General features: G+C 48.0%; 1 protein-coding gene across 1 annotated transcript in view; it reads left to right on the plus strand.

Annotated features, from left to right (window-relative positions):
* Nucleotides 1-17,958, plus strand: part of TRMT10A (tRNA methyltransferase 10A) — a 79,014-nt gene extending 61,056 nt beyond the window's left edge. The window contains exons 7-8 of the mRNA XM_063918641.1: nt 14,978-15,083; nt 17,605-17,958. Coding sequence (XP_063774711.1) covers nt 14,978-15,083; nt 17,605-17,834 — 336 coding nt within the window. The 3' untranslated portion in view covers nt 17,835-17,958. The remainder of the gene's footprint in view (nt 1-14,977; nt 15,084-17,604) is intronic.
* The last annotated feature ends 4,031 nt before the right edge of the window (nt 17,959-21,989 follow it).

Raw genomic sequence — 21,989 nt, forward strand, 5'->3', positions numbered from 1 at the left:
CTGGTGCTTACTGACGCCTCGGCTACTGCAAAGTCCTTGGATGTTGTGAGGGCTTTGAAGATCTACGTGAAACGGACAGCTCGTCACCGGAAATCGGACTCGCTGTTTGTTCTCTATGATCCCAATAAAATTGGGTGTCCTGCTTCAAAGCAGACTATTGCACGTTGGATCAGGCTTACTATTTAGCATGCTTATTCCACGGTAGGTTTGCCGTGTCCAAAATCTGTACAGGCCCACTCTACTAGGTCGGTGGGTTCTTCCTGGTTGGGGTGTCTCGGCTTTACAGCTCTGCCGAGCAACTACTTGGTCAGGTTCGAACACGTTTGCTAAGTACTGCAAGTTTGATACTTTGGCCTCTGGGGACCTTCAGTTTAGTCAGTCAGTTCTGCAGGAACCTCAGCATTCTCCCACCCGGTGTGGGAGCTTTGGTACATTCCCATGGTACTAATGTGGACCCCAGTATCCTCTAGGACGTAAGAGAAAATAGGAGTTTAATTACCTGAGTCTGGTAGGAGGGGCATAGAGGGAGGAGCCAGCCCACACTGTTAATTTCTTAAAGTGCCCATGGCTCCTAGTGGACCCATCTATACCCCATGGTACTAATGTTGGTACTAATGTTGACCCCAGTATCCTCTACTGACTACGAGAAAAGGATTTACCGGTAGGTAATTAAAATCCTATTTTTATTTAAAACAAAAAAAATAACAAATAGTGGATATTTGGGACATTGCGACTTTGTTTGCCCAGGTGGCTACTGCTTTCTGCAGCCACTGGGTGTATACAGGGAAGGGCAGAGCTGTTTTATGTACATTTCTCCAGCAGCTACTAATGTCTGCGGCATGCCGGGTTGGCCGATCACTGGCATGGTGGGCACTAGGGGAGGATCCAGGAAGTAGATTGGGCAGTGGATCACTCTGAGAGGGCAGTTGCTGGAAGATTATCTTCTAGCAGCCGTACAGTGGGCTATCTGACTGGTCGCATCAGAAGCGACGATGTTATGGAAATCCAAGCCTGGCTTGGTTGCATCTGATACGACCACACCGGGCAAGTGGTTAAGGAATGCTGTAAACAACAACAGCACAGCGGGTGCAACATAATGTACAATACTGTTCTAGTAGTAGCCATCCAGAGGATACCCAGTCTATATTTGTTTCTACAGAGCCTCAGAGGCTTCTCTCCTGATGCTATCAACAAGACAGCCTTCATACAGCACATCATGTCATACTTGCCTACTTTTGAAAAATCATTTCAGGGAGATTGTGAAAGTAACACCTATCAGTGCGGGCATGTACTGCTACATCTGAGAGGCGTGTCATGAAAATTACTTACATCCAAATGTATATGAGCCCCAAAGTTAGTAAGATCTACTTGTTGAAGAAAAGACACTTATATTTTGCAGGATTTGTTTGTGTATTGTGTTTTACAAGAGGTTCCATATACTGTAAGTTGCCACAAGAAACCTTTAAAATGCATGTAGCCATAGAGATCATTGTGCCTTATAACAATGCAGGGAAATGGCACTGATGATCCCATTAAATGTATGTATCTATGATTTCTTTTTTTCAGGGAGATTGAGGGACCATTCAGGGAGTGAGGGAGATTGCTACTATTTCAGGGAGTCTCCTGCAGAATGAGGGAGGGTAGGCAACTATGCATCATGTTTACCCTGCTTATGGAGGGCACACAGATACAGTAGGGTCACAGGTTATTCTGGTGGAAGGAGATGATTTATTAACCTTGTAATCCTTTATCTGCACTCCAGTCAGCCCAGCAGGAGCAATTGTTAGCCTCTGTCCTACCAACAGCTCACAAACACCCACTAGCATAAGATGCTACATCCTGAATACAGCAACGTGATCTCTTTATGTAGAGACAAAAAGTGTCCAGAACTGCTGTAAATTCAAATTAGCACTTGAAATACTGCACCAGTCTTAGTGGGTATTTGTGCAGTGTAGCCAATCGGGGTGAGGGGGTGCATGGAACGGAGTAAAACAATCAGGAATAGATTTGCGCAAAGCCCTTATTTAATAATGTAGTTAAAGGGAATATTACATAATCATGTTTAGTAGTAGGGAGTAGTTCTTAAAGCTGTGCAAAAGGAATATAATGGCTAAAAAGCATCCTGTTCATAGTCTGTGAGTAAAGTGGCACTTTGGGTGTGGATCATTATTTCTCTAATGTCCTAGTGGATGCTGGGGACTCCGTAAGGACCATGGGGAATAGACGGGCTCCGCAGGAGACAGGGCACTTTAAGAAAGAATTTGGATTCCTCAGTTTGAATCTGTGCCCGGACGAGCTGGGTGCTACTTAGTGAGCTCTCCTGAGCTTGCTAAAAAGAAAGTATTTTGTTAGGTTTTTTTTATTTTCAGAGAGATCTGCTGGCAACAGACTCTCTGCTACGTGGGACTGAGGGGAGAGAAGCAGCCCTACTCACTGAAGATAGGTCCTGCTTCTTAGGCTACTGGACACCATTAGCTCCAGAGGGATCGTACACAGGATCGCAACCTTGGTCGTCCGAACCCGGAGCCGCGCCGCCGTCCCCCTCGCAGAGCCAGAAGACAGAAGCCGGTGTCAGAAGCAAGAAGACGTCGAAATCAGCGGCAGAAGACTCCAGTCTTCATATGAGGTAGCGCACAGCACTGCAGCTGTGCGCCATTGCTCCCACACTAAACCCACATACTCCGGTCACTGTAGTGTGCAGGGCGCAGGGGGGGGGGGCGCCCTGGGCAGCAATTAGGAACCTCTTGTCAAAAAGTAGCATATATACAGTTGGGCACTGTATATATGCATGAGCCCCCGCCATTATTTTACACACAAACGCGGGACAGAAGCCCGCCGCTGAGGGGGCGGGGCTTCTTCCTCAGCACTCACCAGCGCCATTTTCTCTCCACAGCTCCGCTGAGAGGAAGCTCCCCAGGCTCTCCCCTGCAGAATCACGGTAGAAGAGGGTAAAAAGAGAGGGGGGGGGCACATAATTTTGGCGCAGAAACAATATATACAGCAGCTACTGGGTTAACACTTATGCTGCATTCAGACTGCAAATGCCGGATCCTACCCGGTTAGACAAACGTGTACTTACCGGGTGGGATCCGGCATTTGCACTCCGCTGCTGGCTTTCCGACCCGGCAATATACCGGGTCGGTTGCCATAACAACGGAGCGCGCAGCAGCAGCAGGGGCGGGGGTGGAGGTGGCGTCGGGAGATGAGCTCATCTCCAGCGCCGCCTCTCCCTATCTTGTGAATGGGAACCGTGTCGCATCGACACGGCTCCCATTCACACCGCACCTGACCCGGTAATCAACCCGGGTAAAACCCTTCTTTTTTACCGGGTTGATTTACCGGGTCAGGCGACCCGCTAAATCGGCCAGTGTGCTTTCACATCGCACCACACTGACCCGGTTCGACACGGCAATATGCCGTGTCGGTACCGGGTTATTTGTGCGATGTGAAAGGGGTATAAGTTACTGTGTGACTCCTGGGACATATAGCGCTGGGGTGTGTGCTGGCATACTCTCTCTCTGTCTCTCCAAAAGGCCTTGTGGGGGAACTGTCTTCAAAAAGAGCATCCCCTGTGTGTGTGGTGTGTCGGTACGCTTGTGTCGGCATGTTTGACGAGGAAGGCTATGTGGAAGCAGAGCGGGAGCAAATGAATGTGGGGGCGCCGCCGACGGCGCCGACACCCGATTGGATGGGTATGTGGAAGGTTTTAAATGATAATGTTAATTCCTTGCATAAAAGATTGGATAAAGCTGAAGCCTTGGGACAGCCGGGGTCTCAGCCCATGCCTGATCCTATGTCGCAGAGGCCGTCAGGGTCTCAGAAGCGCCCACTATCCCAAATTATTGACACAGATGTCGACACGGATTCTGACTCCAGTGTCGATGGCGATGATGCAAAGTTACAGCCTAAAATGGCTAAAGCCATCCGTTACATGATTATAGCAATGAAGGATGTGTTGCACATCACAGAGGAAACCCCAGTCCCTGATAAGAGGGTTTATATGTATGAGGAAAAAAGGCAAGAGGTGACCTTTCCCCCTTCACATGAATTAAATGAGTTATGTGAAAAGGCTTGGGAATCTCCAGAAAGAAAACTGCAGATTTCCAAATGGATGCTTATGGCGTATCCTTTATCGCCAACGGACAGGTTACGCTGGGAATCCTCCCCTAGGGTAGACAAATCTTTAACACGCTTATCCAAGAGGGTAGCCCTACCGACACAGGATACGGCCACCCTAAAAGATGCTGCGGATAGAAAGCAGGAGGGTATCCTGAAGTCCATTTATACACATTCAGGTACCCTACTAAGTCTGGCGATTGCATCGGCCTGGATGTGTAGTGCTGTAGCAGCATGGACAGATACCTTCTCTGAGGAACTTGATACCTTGGACAAGGACACTATAGTGCTGACCCTGGGGCATATAAAAGACGCTGTCCTATATATGAGAGATACTCAAAGAGACAAGAGCCTACTGGGCTCTAGAATAAATGCAATGTCGATTTCTGCCAGAAGGGTCCTGTGGACTCGGCAATGGACAGGCGATGCCGACTCAAAAAGGCACATGGAGGTTTTACCTTACAAGGGTGAAGAATTGTTTGGGGACGGTCTCTTGGACCTGGTCTCCACAGCTACGGCTGGAAAGTCAAATTTTTTGCCATATATTCCCTCACAACCTAAGAAGGCACCGTATTATCAAATGCAGTCCTTTCGATCACAAAAAGGCAAGAAAGTACGAGGTGCGTCCTTTCTTGCCAGAGGCAGGGGTAGAGGAAAGAAGCTGCACAATACAGCTAGTTCCCAGGAACAGAAGTCCTCCCTGGCTTCCACTAAATCCACCGCATGACGCTGGGGCTCCACAGGCGGGGGCGCGTCTCCGACATTTCAGCCACAAGTGGGTTCACTCCCAGGTGGATCCCTGGGCTATAGAGATTGTGTCTCAGGGATACAAGCTGGAATTCGAAGAGATGCCCCCTCTCCGTTACCTCAAATCGGCCCTGCCAGCTTCCCCCTTAGAGAGGGAAATAGTGTTAGCTGCAATTCACAAATTGTATCTTCAGCAGGTGGTGGTAAAGGTTCCCCTCCTTCAACAGGGAAGGGGTTACTATTCGACCATGTTTGTGGTACCGAAACCGGACGGTTCGGTCAGACCCATATTGAATTTAAAATCCCTGAACATATACCTGAAAAGGTTCAAGTTCAAGATGGAATCGCTCAGAGCGGTCATCGCAAGCCTGGAAGGGGGGGATTTTATGGTGTCGCTGGACATAAAGGATGCTTAACTTCATGTCCCCATTTATCCACCTCATCAGGCGTACCTCAGATTTGTGGTACAGGATTGTCATTACCAATTCCAGACGTTGCCGTTTGGTCTCTCCACGGCACCGAGAATATTTACCAAGGTAATGGCGGAGATGATGGTGCTCCTGTGGAAGCAAGGGGTCACAATTATCCCATACTTGGACGATCTCATAAAGGCGAGGTCCAGAGAGCAGTTGCTGAACAGCGTAGCACGCTCTCGGGAGGTGTTAAAACAGCACGGCTGGATTCTAAATATTCCAAAGTCGCAGCTGATTCCTACGACTCATCTGCCTTTCCTGGGCATGATTCTGGACACAGACCAGAAGAGGGTTTATCTCCCGATGGAGAAGGCTCAGGAGCTCATGACACTGGTCAGAGACCATTAAAACCAAAACCGGTGTCGGTGCATCACTGCACGCGAGTCCTGGGAAAGATGGTGGCATCATACGAGGCCATTCCTTTCGGCAGGTTCCATGCAAGGACCTTTCAATGGGACTTACTGGACAAGTGGTCCGGATCACATCTACAGATGCATCGGCTGATCACCCTATCCCCCAGGGCCAGGGTGTCTCTCCTGTGGTGGCTGCAGAGTGCTCACCTTCTCGAGGGCCGCAGATTCGGCATTCAGGACTGGGTCCTGGTGACCACGGACGCAAGCCTCCGAGGGTGGGGGGCAGTCACACAGGGAAAAAACTTCCAAGGTCTGTGGTCAAGTCAGGAGACTTGCCTTCACATCAATATCCTGGAACTAAGGGCCATATACAACGCCCTACGTCAAGCGGAGACCCTGCTTCGCGACCAACCGGTGCTGATTCAGTCAGACAACATCACCGCAGTGGCTCATGTAAACCGCCAAGGCGGCACAAGGAGCTGGGTGGCGATGGCGGAAGCCACCAGAATTCTTCGCTGGGCGGAGAATCACGTAAGAGCACTGTCAGTAGTGTTCATTCCGGGAGTGGACAACTGGGAAGCAGACTTCCTCAGCAGGCACGACCTCCACCCGGGAGAGTGGGGACTTCATCAAGAAGTCTTCACGCAGATTGCAAGTCGGTGGGAACTGCCACAGGTGGACATGATGGCATCCCGCCTCAACAAAAAGCTACAGAGGTATTGCGCCAGGTCAAGAGACCCTCAGGCGATAGCTGTAGACGCACTAGTGACACCGTGGGTGTTCCAGACGGTCTATGTATTCCCTCCTCTTCCTCTCATACCCAAGGTGCTGAGAATCAAAAGAAAAAGAGGAGTGAGAACAATACTCATTGTTCCGGATTGGCCAAGAAGGACTTGGTATCCAGATCTGCAAGAAATGCTCACAGAGGACCCGTGGCCTCTGCCTCTAAGACAGGACTTGTTGCGACAGGGGCACTGTCTGCTCCAAGACTTACCGCGGCTGCGTTTGACGGCATGGCGGTTGAACGCAGGATCCTAGCAGAAAAAGGCATTCCGGATGAGGTCATTCCTACGCTGATAAAGGCTAGGAAGGACGTGACGGCTAAACATTATCACCGTATATGGCGAAAATATGTTGCTTGGTGTGAGGCCAGGAATGCCCATACGGAGGAATTCCAGCTGGGCCGTTTCCTTCACTTCCTACAGTCGGGAGTGACTTTGGGCCTGAAATTGGGTTCCATTAAGGTCCAGATTTCAGCCCTATCCATTTTCTTTCAAAAAGAACTGGCTTCTCTTCCTGAAGTTCAGACGTTTGTAAAGGGAGTGGTGCATATTCAGCCCCCTTTTGTGCCTCCAGTGGCACCTTGGGATCTTAACGTGGTGTTGAGTTTCCTGAAGTCACACTGGTTTGAGCCATTCAAAACGGTGGAGTTAAAATATCTCACGTGGAAGGTGGTCATGCTATTAGCTTTGGCTTCGGCTAGGCGTGTGTCAGAATTAGCGGCTTTGTCACATAAAAGCCCCTATCTGGTTTTCCATATGGACAGGGCAGAATTGAGGACCCGTCCACAATTTCTGCCAAAGGTGGTGTCATCTTTTCATATGAACCAACCTATTGTGGTGCCTGTGGCTACTCGTGACTTGGAGTATTCCGAGTTACTAGATGTGGTCAGGGCTTTGAAGATTTATGTAGCCAGAACGGCTAGAGTCAGGTAAACTGAGTCGCTGTTTATCCTGTATGCACCCAACAAGCTGGGTGCTCCCACTTCAAAGCAAACTATTGCTCGCTGGATCTGTAACACGATTCAGCAGGCTCATTCTGCTGCTGGATTGCCGCTTCCAAAATCGGTAAAAGCCCACTCCACAAGGAAGGTGGGCTCTTCTTGGGCGGCTTTCCGAGGGGTCTCGGCATTACAGCTTTGCCGAGCAGCTACTTGGTCAGGTATGAACACTTTTGCAAAGTTTTACAAGTTTGATACCCTGGCTGAGGAGGACCTTGTGTTTGCTCATTCGGTGCTGCAGAGTCATCCGCACTCTCCCGCCCGTTTGGGAGCTTTGATATAATCCCCATGGTCCTTACGGAGTCCCCAGCATCCACTAGGACGTTAGAGAAAAGAAGATTTTACTTTCTATTTCTCGTAGTCCGTAGTGGATGCTGGGCGCCAGTCCCAAGTGCGGACTTCTACTGCAATACTTGTATATAGTTATTGCTTAAATAAGGGTTAGGTTTGGTTGCATCAGGGTTGATCTGATGCTCCGTTGTTGTTCATACTGTTAACTGGGTAAATTTATCACGAGTGATACGGTATGATTGGTGTGACTGGTATGAGTCTTGCCCTGGATTCCAAAATCCTTTCCTTGTACTGTCAGCTCTTCCGGGCACAGTTTCTCTAACTAAGGTCTGGAGGAGGGACATAGAGGGAGGAGCCAGAGCACACCAGAATCCAAATTCTTTCTTAAAGTGCCCTGTCTCCTGCGGAGCCCGTCTATTCCCCATGGTCCTTACTGAGTCCCCAGCATCCACTACGGACTACGAGAAATAGATTTACCGGTAAGTAAAATCTTATTATCGTCAGTGTCTAGGTCGACCACTATAGGTCGACAGTCACTAGGTCGACAGGTCAAAAGGTCGACATGAGGTTTTTTGTTGTTTTTTTGGTGTCGTTTTCTTCATAGAGTGACCGGGAACCCCAATTAGTGCACCTTGTCCTCTCGCATGGCTCTCTTCGCTCGCCATGCTTCGGGCAAGGTGCCTCGCTCCGCTCAGCACAGATTACCGCTCCAATCGTAGTCCACGTGGATCATTAAGTATGAAAAAGTAAAAAAAAAAATATATCTTTTTTTTTTTTTTTTTTTAAATTCATGTCGACCTTTTGACCTGTCGACCTAGAACATGTCGCTCTTCTGACCCTGTCGACCTATAGTGGTCGACCTAGACACGGTCTATCTTCAGACCGGATCCCCTTTGAATGGGGTGTGAAAATCAATCTACCATCTGTTTTTTCTTTCCTGCATTCCCGTGGACCGGAGTGCAAGCTTTGCTTTTTGTTTTGTAGCATTTAGGGCTTTAAACTAGTTCCAGAAATGGGTGTGGATCATCAAATCGACAGTGTCTAGGTCGACCACTATAGGTCGACAGTCACTAGGTCGACAAGGACTGAAGGTCGACATGTTCTAGGTCGACAGGTCAAAAGGTTGACATGAGTTTTTTTTTTTTTAAATGTGTAATTTTCTCTGTACAGTGACCGGGAGCCCAAATTAGTGCACCGTGTCCCCTTGCATGGCTCGCTTCACTCGCCATGCTTCAGGCAAGGTGCCTCGCTCCGCTACCACTGCGCTCGGCACAGGTTACCATTCCAATCGTAGTCCATGTGGATCGTTAAGTATGAAAAAGTTAAAAAAAAAGATAATTTTTTTTAAAAACTCATGTCGACCTTTTGACATGTCGACCTAGAAACCCTGTCGACCTAGTGACTGTTGACCTATAGTGGTCGACCTAGACACTGTCGATATTCAGACTGGATCCCCCAGAAAAAACATGAATGTCAATGGGGCCAGAAACAAGAGTCATGAGCAAAGCATATTGATCTCATCCCTGCCACTGACAAAGAATATTGCAATTGTAGCCTCTCAGTGCTTTTCCACAGGTGCAGCTGTACTAAGTCTTGTTTTTAAAACACAGCCTGTAACATGGCAGTTAGAAGCTGATTGGTTAGTACTTTATTTCTCTCCACTTTATCACTCTCCAAGTCTTAGCACATCTCCTCTAACAGCCAATTATTTTTAATTCTAGAGGTAAAGGAGAGGGTCATGTTTCCCCTCCTCTTTAGTCCTTGAGGGTTATTCAGTAAGGATTGCAGATTCTGCTATTACATTGGGGGGAGGGGGGAGCAGCACCCATCGCAGGGGAAGCAGGCCAGCATGCAGAATGGCCTGCCAAGCGCCTGCGGTCGCAGCAACTGTGGACGACCCCCCTGGAGCCACAACTAGCCTGCATATGCAGGAGGTCTGGCACCATCAGATCGGAGCGGCTGTGTGTAACCTCACACTGCGCCCCTGAAAACACAGCTGACCTACCCCCATTGTCGACACGCTGCCACCGCAATGGTCCGTTGCCACCCCGCAAACGCCTCTGCCTGTCAATCGGGCAGAGGCGTTTACAACCATTGCAAGTCAAATGCATTTGGTGGCTGTGCACGTTCAGGACAGTACCTGTGTGTGCACTGGCGCCACCTACGGGGTTATTACGATCATAATCGATGCAACCTGAATAACCCCCTTTGTTTGCTAATTAGGACATTAAACATTATTCTTTGGGTTCCACGGGATGCTGCTTTTGAGTTTTTGTATTTACTATTCCACAAAGATAAGGCAGTCTTTCATATGGGGTGTTTTTTACAAACTGTAATTGGTGGAGTCATAATTGTACTCTTCTCCTCAAAACACTGAATCAAGTGATTTACTCATTTGATGATGTTTAGCAGGTTACCTTTCCAGGACTTGCAAGTTTCTGCACTCAGGCTCCCTGATTCTTCTTTACGATAGCCCTGTGGTTCCCAAACTCAGTCGTCAAGGCACCCTAACAGTTCACATTTTAATGGTATCCATGCTACAGCACAGGTGACTTAATTAGTACTTCAGTCAATTTGATTTAACCATCTGTGCTCTAGCATGGATATCCTTAAAACCTGGACTGTTTAGTGCCTTGAGGGCCGTGTTTGGGATCCACAGCGATAGCCTATGAAGTGGTTTCCAACTCCAGCCAGTACATGTGCTAGAAATGCATAAGCTGTGACTACGGTGGTGAAACCTTCTTGGCTGGTGCAACACAGGATTGGGAGAGTTCTCTCTGGATACTTTTTCCAAATTCTGAAAATGTATTTCTCTTACGTCATAGAGGATACTGGGGTTCCATTTAGTACCATGGGATATAGACGGGTCCACTAGGATCCTTGGGCACTTTAAGAATTTGATAGTGTGGGCTGGCTCCTCCCTCTATGCCCCTCCTACCAGACTCAGTTTAGAAAATGTGCCCATTGTTTGTTATTTTCAAGCAGGTCTGGATGGCACCAGCCTGCCTGCTTCGTGTGACTTAGGGGGGGAAACGGCCCAACCTCTTGAAGAGTTAATGGTCCCGTTCCCCGCTGACAGGACATTAGCTCCTGACGGGAACTATTCACAAGCCCCCACCACGGCGAGCGTACATTCCCGCAGCATGCCGCCACCCCTAACAGAGACAGAAGAAAGAAGAGTGGTGAGTACTAAGCCGGCATCCCGGTTAGCGGGTCGCCGGCCATTATGGCGGCATGAGGGTACGGAGATGCCCTTCTTCTCACCGGGGCGGATTGCATCTCCAGACTTGGTACACAAATGTGTCTCAGTACACTGTACACAGTATCCACACTGGCAAACAAAGCCTTAAAACGGATCTGACTCCATTTTAAGCACAAAATTACCTCAGCCAGTATAACAAAAAGCGGGAAAACCGCGCGCCATTGAAGGGGCGGGGCTTCACTATAAGAGGATCCAGCAGCTCACTAGCGCCATTTTCCCTCTGCAGTGGACACAGACACTGACTGACAGGGACGCGCAGCTCCTCCGGTGTGACTCCAGATTACCTCAGCGGTACCAGGGGGTCATAGGGGGGGCGGGAGCGATTATTAGTGTACTAAGTCCCCAATCTGGGTACTTAGTCTGCGACCTGGCTAAGCTTGGCGTTAGCAATAAGGGCGGTGTGTGCTGGCTCCAAAATATCTCTGTGTCTCCCTGAAGGGCTCTTCGTGGGTTAATTGTGCTTTTAACCTTTCCTGTGTGTTTGTGTGTGCTGTCACATTTATAATATGTCAGGCAAAGAGTGTGTTTCATGTACAGCAGAGTGTTCCTCTTCCCCAGGGAGCTCACTACTATGTACTCAGTGTAGTGCACCTTCTCAGGCTAGCGGGGCTGAACCAGCGTGGCTGGATTCCATTAAAGGAATGATTTGCAATATATCTAATAAATTGTCCCGCCATGAGAAAGAGATGCAATACTTAAGACAGTCTGTGGATGAGATTGTGAATAGAGACTCGGGCCCCCAAACAAGCGTCTCAGTCCCCTGCTATTTGTCCACAAAAGCGAACTCTGGCCCATATTCTGCAGTCTGACTCTGACACTGAGGGTCAGACATGGAGAAGGGAGAGGTGGATTCAGAAGGGGGGGGGGGGGGCTGCTCTGTCACAGGGAATAGAGGCTCCTATAGAAGAGATGTTCTGCAAATTCCTGATAAAGTGGCAGAGTGTGAGGAATCTTATTTTAATATAAAAAAGAAATCCTCAGTCACTTTTCCTATGTCAAAAGAATTGAATACCCTGTTTGAAGAACCGTTGGTTAAACCGGATAAGAAATTTCAGATCCCTAAAAGGTTAATCTCATCTTTTCCTTTTCCTCCGGAGGATAGGGAAAAAATGAGACAATCCACCGATAGTGGATACATCAGTATCCAGGCTGTCACGGAAAATAGTGTTGCCTGTCCCTGGTGCAGCCTCCCTGAAAGACACGGCTGATTGCAAGATTGAGACTACACTCAAATCCTTGTACTCGGCTGCGCGGGTGGCCCAGAGACCCACTATAGCATGTGCGTGGATTAATAAAGCCATTGCTAAATGGTCAGGTAACCTAATTGAGTGGTTGGATTCATTATCTAGGGGGGAGATTGTTTTACTCCTGCAACATATACAGGACTCTGCAAACTTTATGGTGGAAGCCATAAAAGAAGTAGGTTTGCTTAATGCTTACACCACGGCTATGGCAGTATCAGCATGCAGGGGCTTATGGTTACACCGGTGGACTGTGGACGCGGACTCCAGGAAAGGCGTGGAAGGCCTACCCTTCACAGGAGAGGCCTTATTTGGAGACGAACTAGACATATGGATCTCCAAAGCTACTCTGGGTAAGTCTACATATCTTTCTTCTGCAGCTCTCCCAACTATGAAGACCTACTCAGGACGTACTCTACAGTCCTTTCGGACTGCTAAGTTTAAGGGCAAAGCCAGAGGATCTTCTTCAGCCAACAGAGGCGCTAGAGGTAAACCACGCAAATCGGCAACTGCCTGTTCTCAGGAACAGAGCTCCAGCTCTGCTTCCCCAAAGCCTTCAGCGGTGGACCCCGATGCCTGAAAGACTGGCAGTGGGGAGCCCGACTAAAAAAATTTCAGTCACATCTGGACAACATCATGCCAGGATCCCTGGGTCATAGATCTTATTTCCCAGGGTTACAGACTGGAGTTTCAGGAACTCCCACCTCACAGATTCTTCAAATCAGGCTTACCAGTTTCACAGGAGGCAAGTATAACCTTACAGGATGCCATTCAAAAACTGGTACAAACGCAGGTCATTGTTCCAGTTCCACCTTGTCTCCAAAACAAGGGGTATTATTCCAACTTGTCTCTAGTACCAAAACCGGATGGTCCGGTAAGGCCGATTCTGAATCTAAAATCATTGAACCCATACTTACGAGTGTACAAGTTCAAGATGGAGTCTCTCAGAGCGGTGATCTCAACGCCTGGAGGAGGGTGAATTCCTAGTGTCCCTGGATATCAAGGATGTGTACCTTCACATTCCGATCTGGCCGCCTCACCAGGCTTATCTACGGTTTGCACTGCATGACTGTCACTACCAGTTCTAGGCCCTACCTTTTGGTCTCTCCATGGCACCAAGGGTGTTCACCAAGGTGATGGCAGAGATGATGTTTCTCCTTCGCAAACAGGGAGTGAACATAATTCCGTACCTGGACGATCTTCTGATAAAGGCTCCGTCCAGGGAGAGGTTGTTGAACAGCATTGGCCTCACAACCCAACTACTCCTGGATCACGGCTGAATTCTGAATCTTCTGAAATCTCACTTCGAGCCAACTCTGAGGCTCCCATTTCTGGGAATGATACTGGACACAGTCGCAGAAAGTTTTTCTTCCGTTGGAAAAGGCATTGGTAATCCAGTTGATGGTTCGGGATGTCCTGAAGCCAACCCGGAAATCGGTGCACCAATGCATTCGCCTTCTGGGAAAAATGGTTGCCTCTTACGAGGCTCTTCAGTACGGAAGGTTTCATGCATGACCCTTCCAGCTCGATCTGTTGGACAAATGGTCCAGATCACATCTTCACATGCACCAGAGGATCCGTCTGTCGCCAAAGGCTCCCTTCTGTGTTGGCTCCAGACTTCTCACCTGATCGAAGGCCGACGGTTTGTGATTCTAAATTGGATTCTGTGAACCACGGACGCAAGCCTCAGAGGTTGGGGAGCAGACACCCAGGGGGTGCAGTTTCAAGAAAGATGGTCAAGTCAGGAAGTCATCCTTCCAATCAACGTTCTGGAACTCAGGGCTATATACAACGCCCTTCTGCAGGCCTCATATCTTCTTCAATATCGGGCCATTCAGGTCCAGTCGGACAATGTGACAGCAGTGACATACATAAACCGAGAGAAGGATAGATAAGCAAAGTGGTGAGATTCTGAACCAGCACACACAAACAAGAGGAAAGCCATGCTAACCAAACTTGAAACAGGAACAGCAACACCTGAACCAAACAACAATACTTAACCAAGTAACAGTGCAGGAATAAAGTATTGTTGTTTAGTTAGCATGGCTTTCCTCTTGTTTGTGTGTACTGGTTCAGAATATCACCACTTTGCTTATCTATCCTTCTCTCAAAGTATGTCTGTCTCCTTGGGCACAGTTTCCTAGACTGAGTCTGGTAGGGGGGGCATAGAGGGAGGAGTCAGCCCACACTTGCAATTTCTTAAAGTGCCCATGGCTCCTAGTGGAGCCATCTATACCCCATGGTACTAAATGGAACCCCAGTATCCTCTACGGACTACGAGAAAAGGATTTACCGGTAGGTAATTAAAATCCTGTGTTTACAGCCTATATGACATAATGGTGCTGGTTAGTGTGCGAACAGGTGAATATACCAACATATGCAATATATTTTATTCTCACAACGTCACTATATTGATTTGATTTTTTACAATAATCACTATTTGGCACCAAAAGATCTAAATTAAAAAAAGAAAGAGAAAAAAAAGCTCTATCGGAAACGTTTGTCCAAGAAGAAAAAGTTTCATGAAAAGATGAAAAATACAAAAAAACCTCAAATAGTTGTGCGCTGTACACTTTATGCTCAGCTTTTTTTTGTATAGAAAAGGTTTTTTGCAGGATGGGGAAACAAAAGGAGTACTTTTAGTACCAACAATTCTGATGAATACAGAAAATATAATTGTTTTTTGTGACATTCACCAATCTGTCTCCTTGTAGGGTATTACATACAAAGGGGCCCTGGATCTTGGAATCAGTCATGCTCAGCTTCCCCTTGGCAGTTTTGTGAAAATGAATAGTCGCAAAGTACTGGCAGTGAACCATGGTGAGTGTCTTAAATATAAATGAAAAGTCTTGTCTCTATACTTCTGTTTAAAACAAATTCAGCTTTTTAGTGACTGTCGGACAGATCTGTTACAGTCTGACTTGATGAAACCACCTAAGATGAGCAAATGTAAAAACACTAATACTTTCACATGAACAATAGTTTGCGATCCCTTGCACTACGGCAACAGTCATCTATCACATTGTTCACTTAGTCCCCACCTAAAAGAATCAGCACCTCTTTTAAAGGCTAAGCTCCACCCCAGCTCTATTCTGTTTTGCTGATTTTAAACCCAACTGGTTTTTCCCACTGAGGGAGATGGACTAAGACTTTGAGAGTGATAAAGTGGAGAGAGGCTGGTACTTATCTATCAGATCCTAACTTCCATGTTGCAGGCTGTGTGGTAGACGTATATCATGCAGGTACCACTCTTCCAGCTTCGCCTTTTTGAAGGAGGTGAATTGGGAATTACTAGCGCCGAGTTTGGCCGGAGAGGGGGAGTGAAAATTCTCCCCTCCAGTGATACCTGTCAGCGCAGGCAGCGAATCAGCCCAGTGCTGATGCACAGTGTTTCTCCCCCACAGCCGACTCACTGGGCATGTGCGAGATCTCACATGCAGCCCAGAGCTGGCCCACGCCACAGCCAGGGACAGCACTGTTCCTGCTGTAGTGTATGGGCAACGACACCTGCAGGTGTCGGAATGGTTCAGCACTGCTAATCGTTCATACATTGCCTGCCACATATCGACGTTTAATACATCTACCTCTGTGTTTGAAAAATGACAGCTAATTGGCTGGTAGTTTACTTTTCTCCACTTTATCACTCTCCAAGGCTTAGTCCATCTGCCCCTGAGACTGGGAGCTACTACTATGGTGGCCAATCCCGGGATCGGGATCGGCGGGATCCCAGGATTTAGGCCCAAAAATAGGCGGGATTCAATACCGGGATTGGAAGCTCCAATCCCGGGGATTAAGGGATCAGCATTGAGCATCCACAGGACGCTCAAACGCTGCCCGGCTTCCTCCTTCCGGGTCCCCAGCACAGCGTGAGAGGTCACGCTGCGCTGTCAGCTGCTGGTGAGAACCGCCAGCAGCGTTCACAGGATGTTTCCCTCCCGCCCGCCTCCGGTATATGGTGAGTTATATGTGCGGGGCGGGCGGGGTGGGGTGGGGCGAGGGGGCGGCCACCTATGTAAAAGCCAATCCCGGGAATCCCGGGATTGGACATTTTTCAATCCCGATATCCGGGATTGAAAAAATGGCCCGGGATTGGCTTTCCTAGCTGCTACCTTACTTATATGCTATTTAACCAACCTGCTCTCTCTGGCTTATGTGACTGCAGCCTGCTAACAAGAGTGAAATGTACATTCTTTCTAAAAGCATATTAAACTAAATCATTTTGAAGTTCAGTCAGCTTACTTGGAGCTCCAAAGTCCAAAAGATTTATAAAAGTCTGAAAAGAAATCCGAAGAGTACAGCCAATGCAATGCTTCCAAGGGTCAGTGTGGTACAATTTATAAGTTATGACTACAATTTTATTAGGAGTCATTTGTCTTTATAGACCAGTAGATTTCCGATCACTCCATTGGAACAAGACTGCACAAAATCACCCCTTTGTTAGGATTTTTGTCTACTAGTATATTGGACATTTGAAGCAAATATTTCAGCCATGGTCCAGATGGCATAGTCTGCATAAAGCAATATGTGTGCTAATAAATTGAACATCCTATGTCACGCCATGCCCAGGGGAAGGGAAACCACCCTAAAAGGGGCAAGGTAAAGGGGCAGAATCCAATAAGGCCCACAGGGATTGGCCAGTATGGAATATTGCCAGGCGTGGGTGCAAATTGAATTGAGGTAGCCCCATCCAGCAGCCAAAGGTCATACCTGTATGTTGAAGATTCTCCCAAATTTTGGACCTTAAGAACACAGGCAATGTAATTCGCCCACCCTGCAAAGAACTGCCCAGTATGTTTTTTTGTATAATAAAGTTTTCACTCTGTCCATTCGCAACAGAAAATAACACTTTTTTTTTATTTTTTATTATTTTTCAGAAATAGGGATGTTTTTTTTTGGGGGGGGGGGGGGGTCCAAATTTCGTACAGTTTTGTAAGATAATTTTCCTACCTGCGACATTAATTTCCAACAATAGTTTTCTACAACACTTAATCAATCTCTGTCCCTCTGGGAATGTGGGAGTAAGCGGGACATTTTTCTTCTGTTATTTTTGGTTCCTTATTTAAATCGGTAAAATAAGGTTTGAAATTGTTAATCACAAATTTAACTCTAACCTACAAGTACAGATAACTCATACACGTTTCCCACCACGCAAATAAACCCGGTATCGACCCGGCATATTGCCGGGTCGGGAAGTCTGCAGTTACCGTCCAATGCCGGATCCGAAAACGGGAAGGACCCGTTGCCGATTCCCGGGTGGGATCTGGCATTGGCGATGTGAAAGGGATATTAGTGAGATTGCTATTCATTGACAGTAACTTTTTTATTTAACCTTTTTTTGCAGTGTTTGAGATCATACTTGCATTTCTAGAGAAGAAAGATTGGAAGGAAGCCTTTTTCTCTGTTCTACCTCAACGTAAGGGAGCAGTGCCTCTCAATGAGTCTTCTGATGCTCCTGCGGATGTTTCATCTACTCAAGATGATGATGTGGAAGACTTGGACAGTGACTTTGACCTTGAAGATGAAGCAGCCCAGGCAGACTTCAGACAAGAAGAGGATATGATTGACAGCTGACAACTAACAGACCTGGGTTTTTTTTTAATTTATATATTGTTTTTCAAAAACAAAATGTGACCATTTTCAGTCCACCATGAATTAGCATTGCTTTAAATAAATATATTTTTTAAGTAATATGAAAGCATTTTGTTTGTTTGTATTCCTTTCAAAAAGACAGTTCGGAGAGAGTTCATGTATATTGCTATATGTACTTTGTTTCATAGAGTTGCAGATGGATACTTAATAAAAACAATAATCTCTCCATACCTTGACATCCGTTCTGTCTGAATTACACGTGCTAAGTGGATGCTGGGGACTCCGTAAGGACGATGGGGATTAGCGGCTCCGCAGGAGACTGGGCACAACTAAAGACTACCTGGTGTGCACTGGCTCCTCCCACTAAGACCCTCCTCCAGACCTCCGTTAGATTCTTGTGCCCGGCTGAGCTGGATGCACACTAGGGGCTCTCCTGAGCACCTAGAAAGAAAGTATATTTAGGTTTTTTATTTTCAGTTAGATCTGCTGGCAACAGACTCACTGCAGCGAGGGACTAAGGGGAGAAGAAGCGAACCTACCTAACAGGTGGTAGTTTGGGCTTAGGCTACTGGACACCATTAGCTCCAGAGGGATCGACCGCATGGAATCGGCCATTGATGTTCGTTCCCGGAGCCGCGCCGCCGTCCCCCTTACAGAGCCAGAAGCACGAAGAAGGTCCGGAAAATCGGCGGCAGAAGACTTCGGTCTTCACCAAGGTAGCGCACAGCACTGCAGCTGTGTGCCATTGCTCCTCATGTACACCTCACACTTCGGTCACTGATGGGTGCAGGGCGCTGGGGGGGGGCGCCCTGAGGGCAATAGATAACACCTTGGCTGGCAAATATACATCATATATAGTCCTAGAGGCTATATAGATGTAAAATTACCCCTGCCAGTATTACAGAAAAAGCGGGAGAAAGTCAGCCGAAAAGGGGGCGGGGCTTCTCCCTCAGCACACTGGCGCCATTTTCTCTTCACAGTGCAGCTGGAAGACAGCTCCCCAGGCTCTCCCCTGTAGTTTTCAGGCTCAAAGGGTTAAAAAGAGAGGGGGGGCACTAAATTTAGGCGCAATATATGTATACAAGCAGCTATTTGGGGAAAAATCACTCAGTTATAGTGTTAATCCCTGCATTATATAGCGCTCTGGTGTGTGCTGGCATACTCTCTCTCGGTCTCCCCAAAGGACTTTGTGGGGTCCTGTCCTCAGTCAGAGCATTCCCTGTGTGTGCGCGGTGTGTCGGTACGGCTGTGTCGACATGTTGGATGAGGAAGGTTACGTGGAGGCGGAGCAGAGGCCGATAAATGGGATGTCGCCCCCTGTTGGGCCGACACCAGAGTGGATGGATAGGTGGAAGGTATTAACCGACAGTGTCAACTCCTTACATAAAAGGCTGGATGACGTAACAGCTGTGGGACAGCCGGCTTCTCAGCCCGCGCCTGCCCAGGCGTCTCAAAGGCCATCAGGGGCTCAAAAAACGCCCGCTACCTCAGATGGCAGACACAGATGTCGACACGGAGTCTGACTCCAGTGTCGACGAGGTTGAGACATATACACAATCCACTAGGAACATCCGTTACATGATCTCGGCAATGAAAAATGTGTTACGCATTTTCTGACATGAACCCAAGTACCACATAAAAGGGGTTTTATTTTTGGGGAGAAAAAGCAGCCAGTGTTTTGTTCCCCCATCAGATGAATGAATGAAGTGTGTAAAGAAGCGTGATTTCCCCCGATAAGAAACTGGAAATTTCTAAGGATAGGTCACGTTGGGAGATATCCCTTAGGGTGGATAAGGCGCTCACACGTTTGTCAAAAGGTGGCACTGCCGTCTTAGGATACGGCCACCTTGAAGGAACCTGCTGATAAAAAGCAGGAGGCAATCCTGAAGTCTGTATTTACACACTCAGGTTGTATACTGAAACCTACAATTGCCTCAGCATAAATAGTGCTGCTGCAGCGTGGTCTGATACCCTGTCAGATAATATTAATACGCTAAGACAGGGATAATATTTTGCTAACATTGAGCATATTTAAGATGTTGTCTTATATATAAAGGATGCACAGAGGGATATTTGCCGGCTGGCATCCAGAATTAATGCAATGTCCATTCTGCCAGGAGGGTATTAGAAACCCGGCAGTGGACAGGTGATGCTGCATTTAAAAGGCACATGGAGATTCTGCCTTATAAGGGTGAGGAATTGTTTGGGGATTGTCTCTGGGACCTCGTATCCACAGCAACAGCTGGGAAGAAATTTTTTTACCTCAGGTTTCCTCACAAAAGCCTAAGAAAGCACCGTATTTTCAGGTACAGTCCTTTCGGCTTCAGAAAAGCAAGCGGGTCAAAGGCGCTTCCTTTCTGCACAGAGACAAGGGAAGGAGGAAAAAGCTGCACCAGCTAGCCAGTTCCCAGGATCAAATATCTTCCCTCGCTTCCTCTGAGTCCACCGCATGACGCTGGGGCTCCACAGGTGGAGACAGGTGCGGTGGGGGCGCGTCTCGGGAACTGCAGGGACCAGTGGGCTTGCCCACAGGTGGATCCCTAGGTTCTGCAAGTAGTATCACAGGGATACAGGCTGGAGTTCGAGACGACTCCCCCTCGCCGTTGCCTCACATCAGCCTTGCCTGCTGCCCTCGATGAAAAAAGGTAGTGCTGGCGGCAATTCACAAGCTGTACTTCCAGCAGGTGAAATCAAGGTACCCCTCCTTCAACAAGGTCGGGGTTACTATTCCAAAATATTGTGGTACCGAAACCAGACTGTTCGGTGAGACCCATTCTAACATTGAAATCCTTGAACACTTATATACGAAGGTTCAAGTTCAAAATGGAGTCGCTCAGGGCGATTATTGCAAGCCTGGAAAATTTCAGGATATCACTGGACATCAAGGATACTTACCTGCATGTCCCTATTTACCCTCTTCACCAGGTGTACCTCAAAATTGTGGTACAGGATTGTCATTACCAATTCCAGACGTTGCCGTTGGTCTGTCCCCGGCACCGAGGGTATTTACCAAGGTAATGGCCGAAGTACTTATCCCGTACTTGGACGATCTCCTTATAAAGGCGAGGTCCAGGGAGCAGTTGTTCGTCGGAGTAGCACTATCTCGGGAAGTGCTACAACAGCACGGCTGGATTCTGAATATTCCAAAGTCGCAGCTGGTTCCTACGACGCGTCTACTGTTCCTGGGTATGGTTCTGGACACAGAACAGGATAAAAAAGGGTTTTCTCCCGGAGGAGAAGTCCAAGGAGTTGGCGTCTCTAGACGGAGACCTCCTAATACAAATACAGGTATCGGTGCATCTATGCACGCGAGCCTTGGGAAAGATGGTAGCTTCTTACGAAGAATTTCCATTCGCCAAATCCCGTGCAAGGATCTTCCAGTGGGATCTGTTGGACAAGTGGTCCGGGGCGCATCCTCAGATGCATTGGCGGATAACCCTGTCTCCCAGGGCCAGGGTGTCGCTGTGGTGATGACTGCAGAGTGCTCATCTTCTAGGGGGCCGCAGATTCGGCATACAGGACTGGGTCCTGGTGACCACGGATGCCAGCCTTCAAGGCTGGGGGGCAGTCACACAGGGAAGAAACTTCCAAGGCCTATGGGAAAGTCAGGAGACTTCCCTACTCATAAATGTTCTGGAACTATGGGCCATTTACAATGCCCTAAGTCAGGCTAGACCCCTGCTTCAACACCGGCCGGTGCTGATCCAGTCAGACAACATCACGGCGGTCGCTCATGTAAACCGACAGGGCGACACAAGAAGCAGGATGGCGATGGCAGAAGCCACAAGGATTCTCCGATGGGCGGAAAATCATGTGTTAGCACTGTCAGCAGTGTTCATTCCCGGAGTGGACAACTGAGAAGCAGACTTTCTCAGCAGACACGACCTCCACCCGGGAGAGTGGGGACTTCATCCAGAAGTCTTCCATATGATTGTACACCGTGGGGAAGGCCACAGGTGGACAGGATGGCGTCCCGCCTCAACAAAAAGCTACAAAGATATTGCGCCAGGTCAAGGGACCCTCAGGCGATAGCTGTGGACGCTCTGGTAACGCCGTGGGTGTACCAGTCGGGGTATGTGTTCCTTTCTCTGCCTCTCATACCCAGGGTAATGAGAATAATAAGAAGGAGAGGAGTAA

This window comes from Pseudophryne corroboree, chromosome 1 (genome assembly GCF_028390025.1).
Source record: "Pseudophryne corroboree isolate aPseCor3 chromosome 1, aPseCor3.hap2, whole genome shotgun sequence".
In the NCBI taxonomy this organism is placed as follows: Eukaryota; Metazoa; Chordata; class Amphibia; order Anura; family Myobatrachidae; genus Pseudophryne; species Pseudophryne corroboree.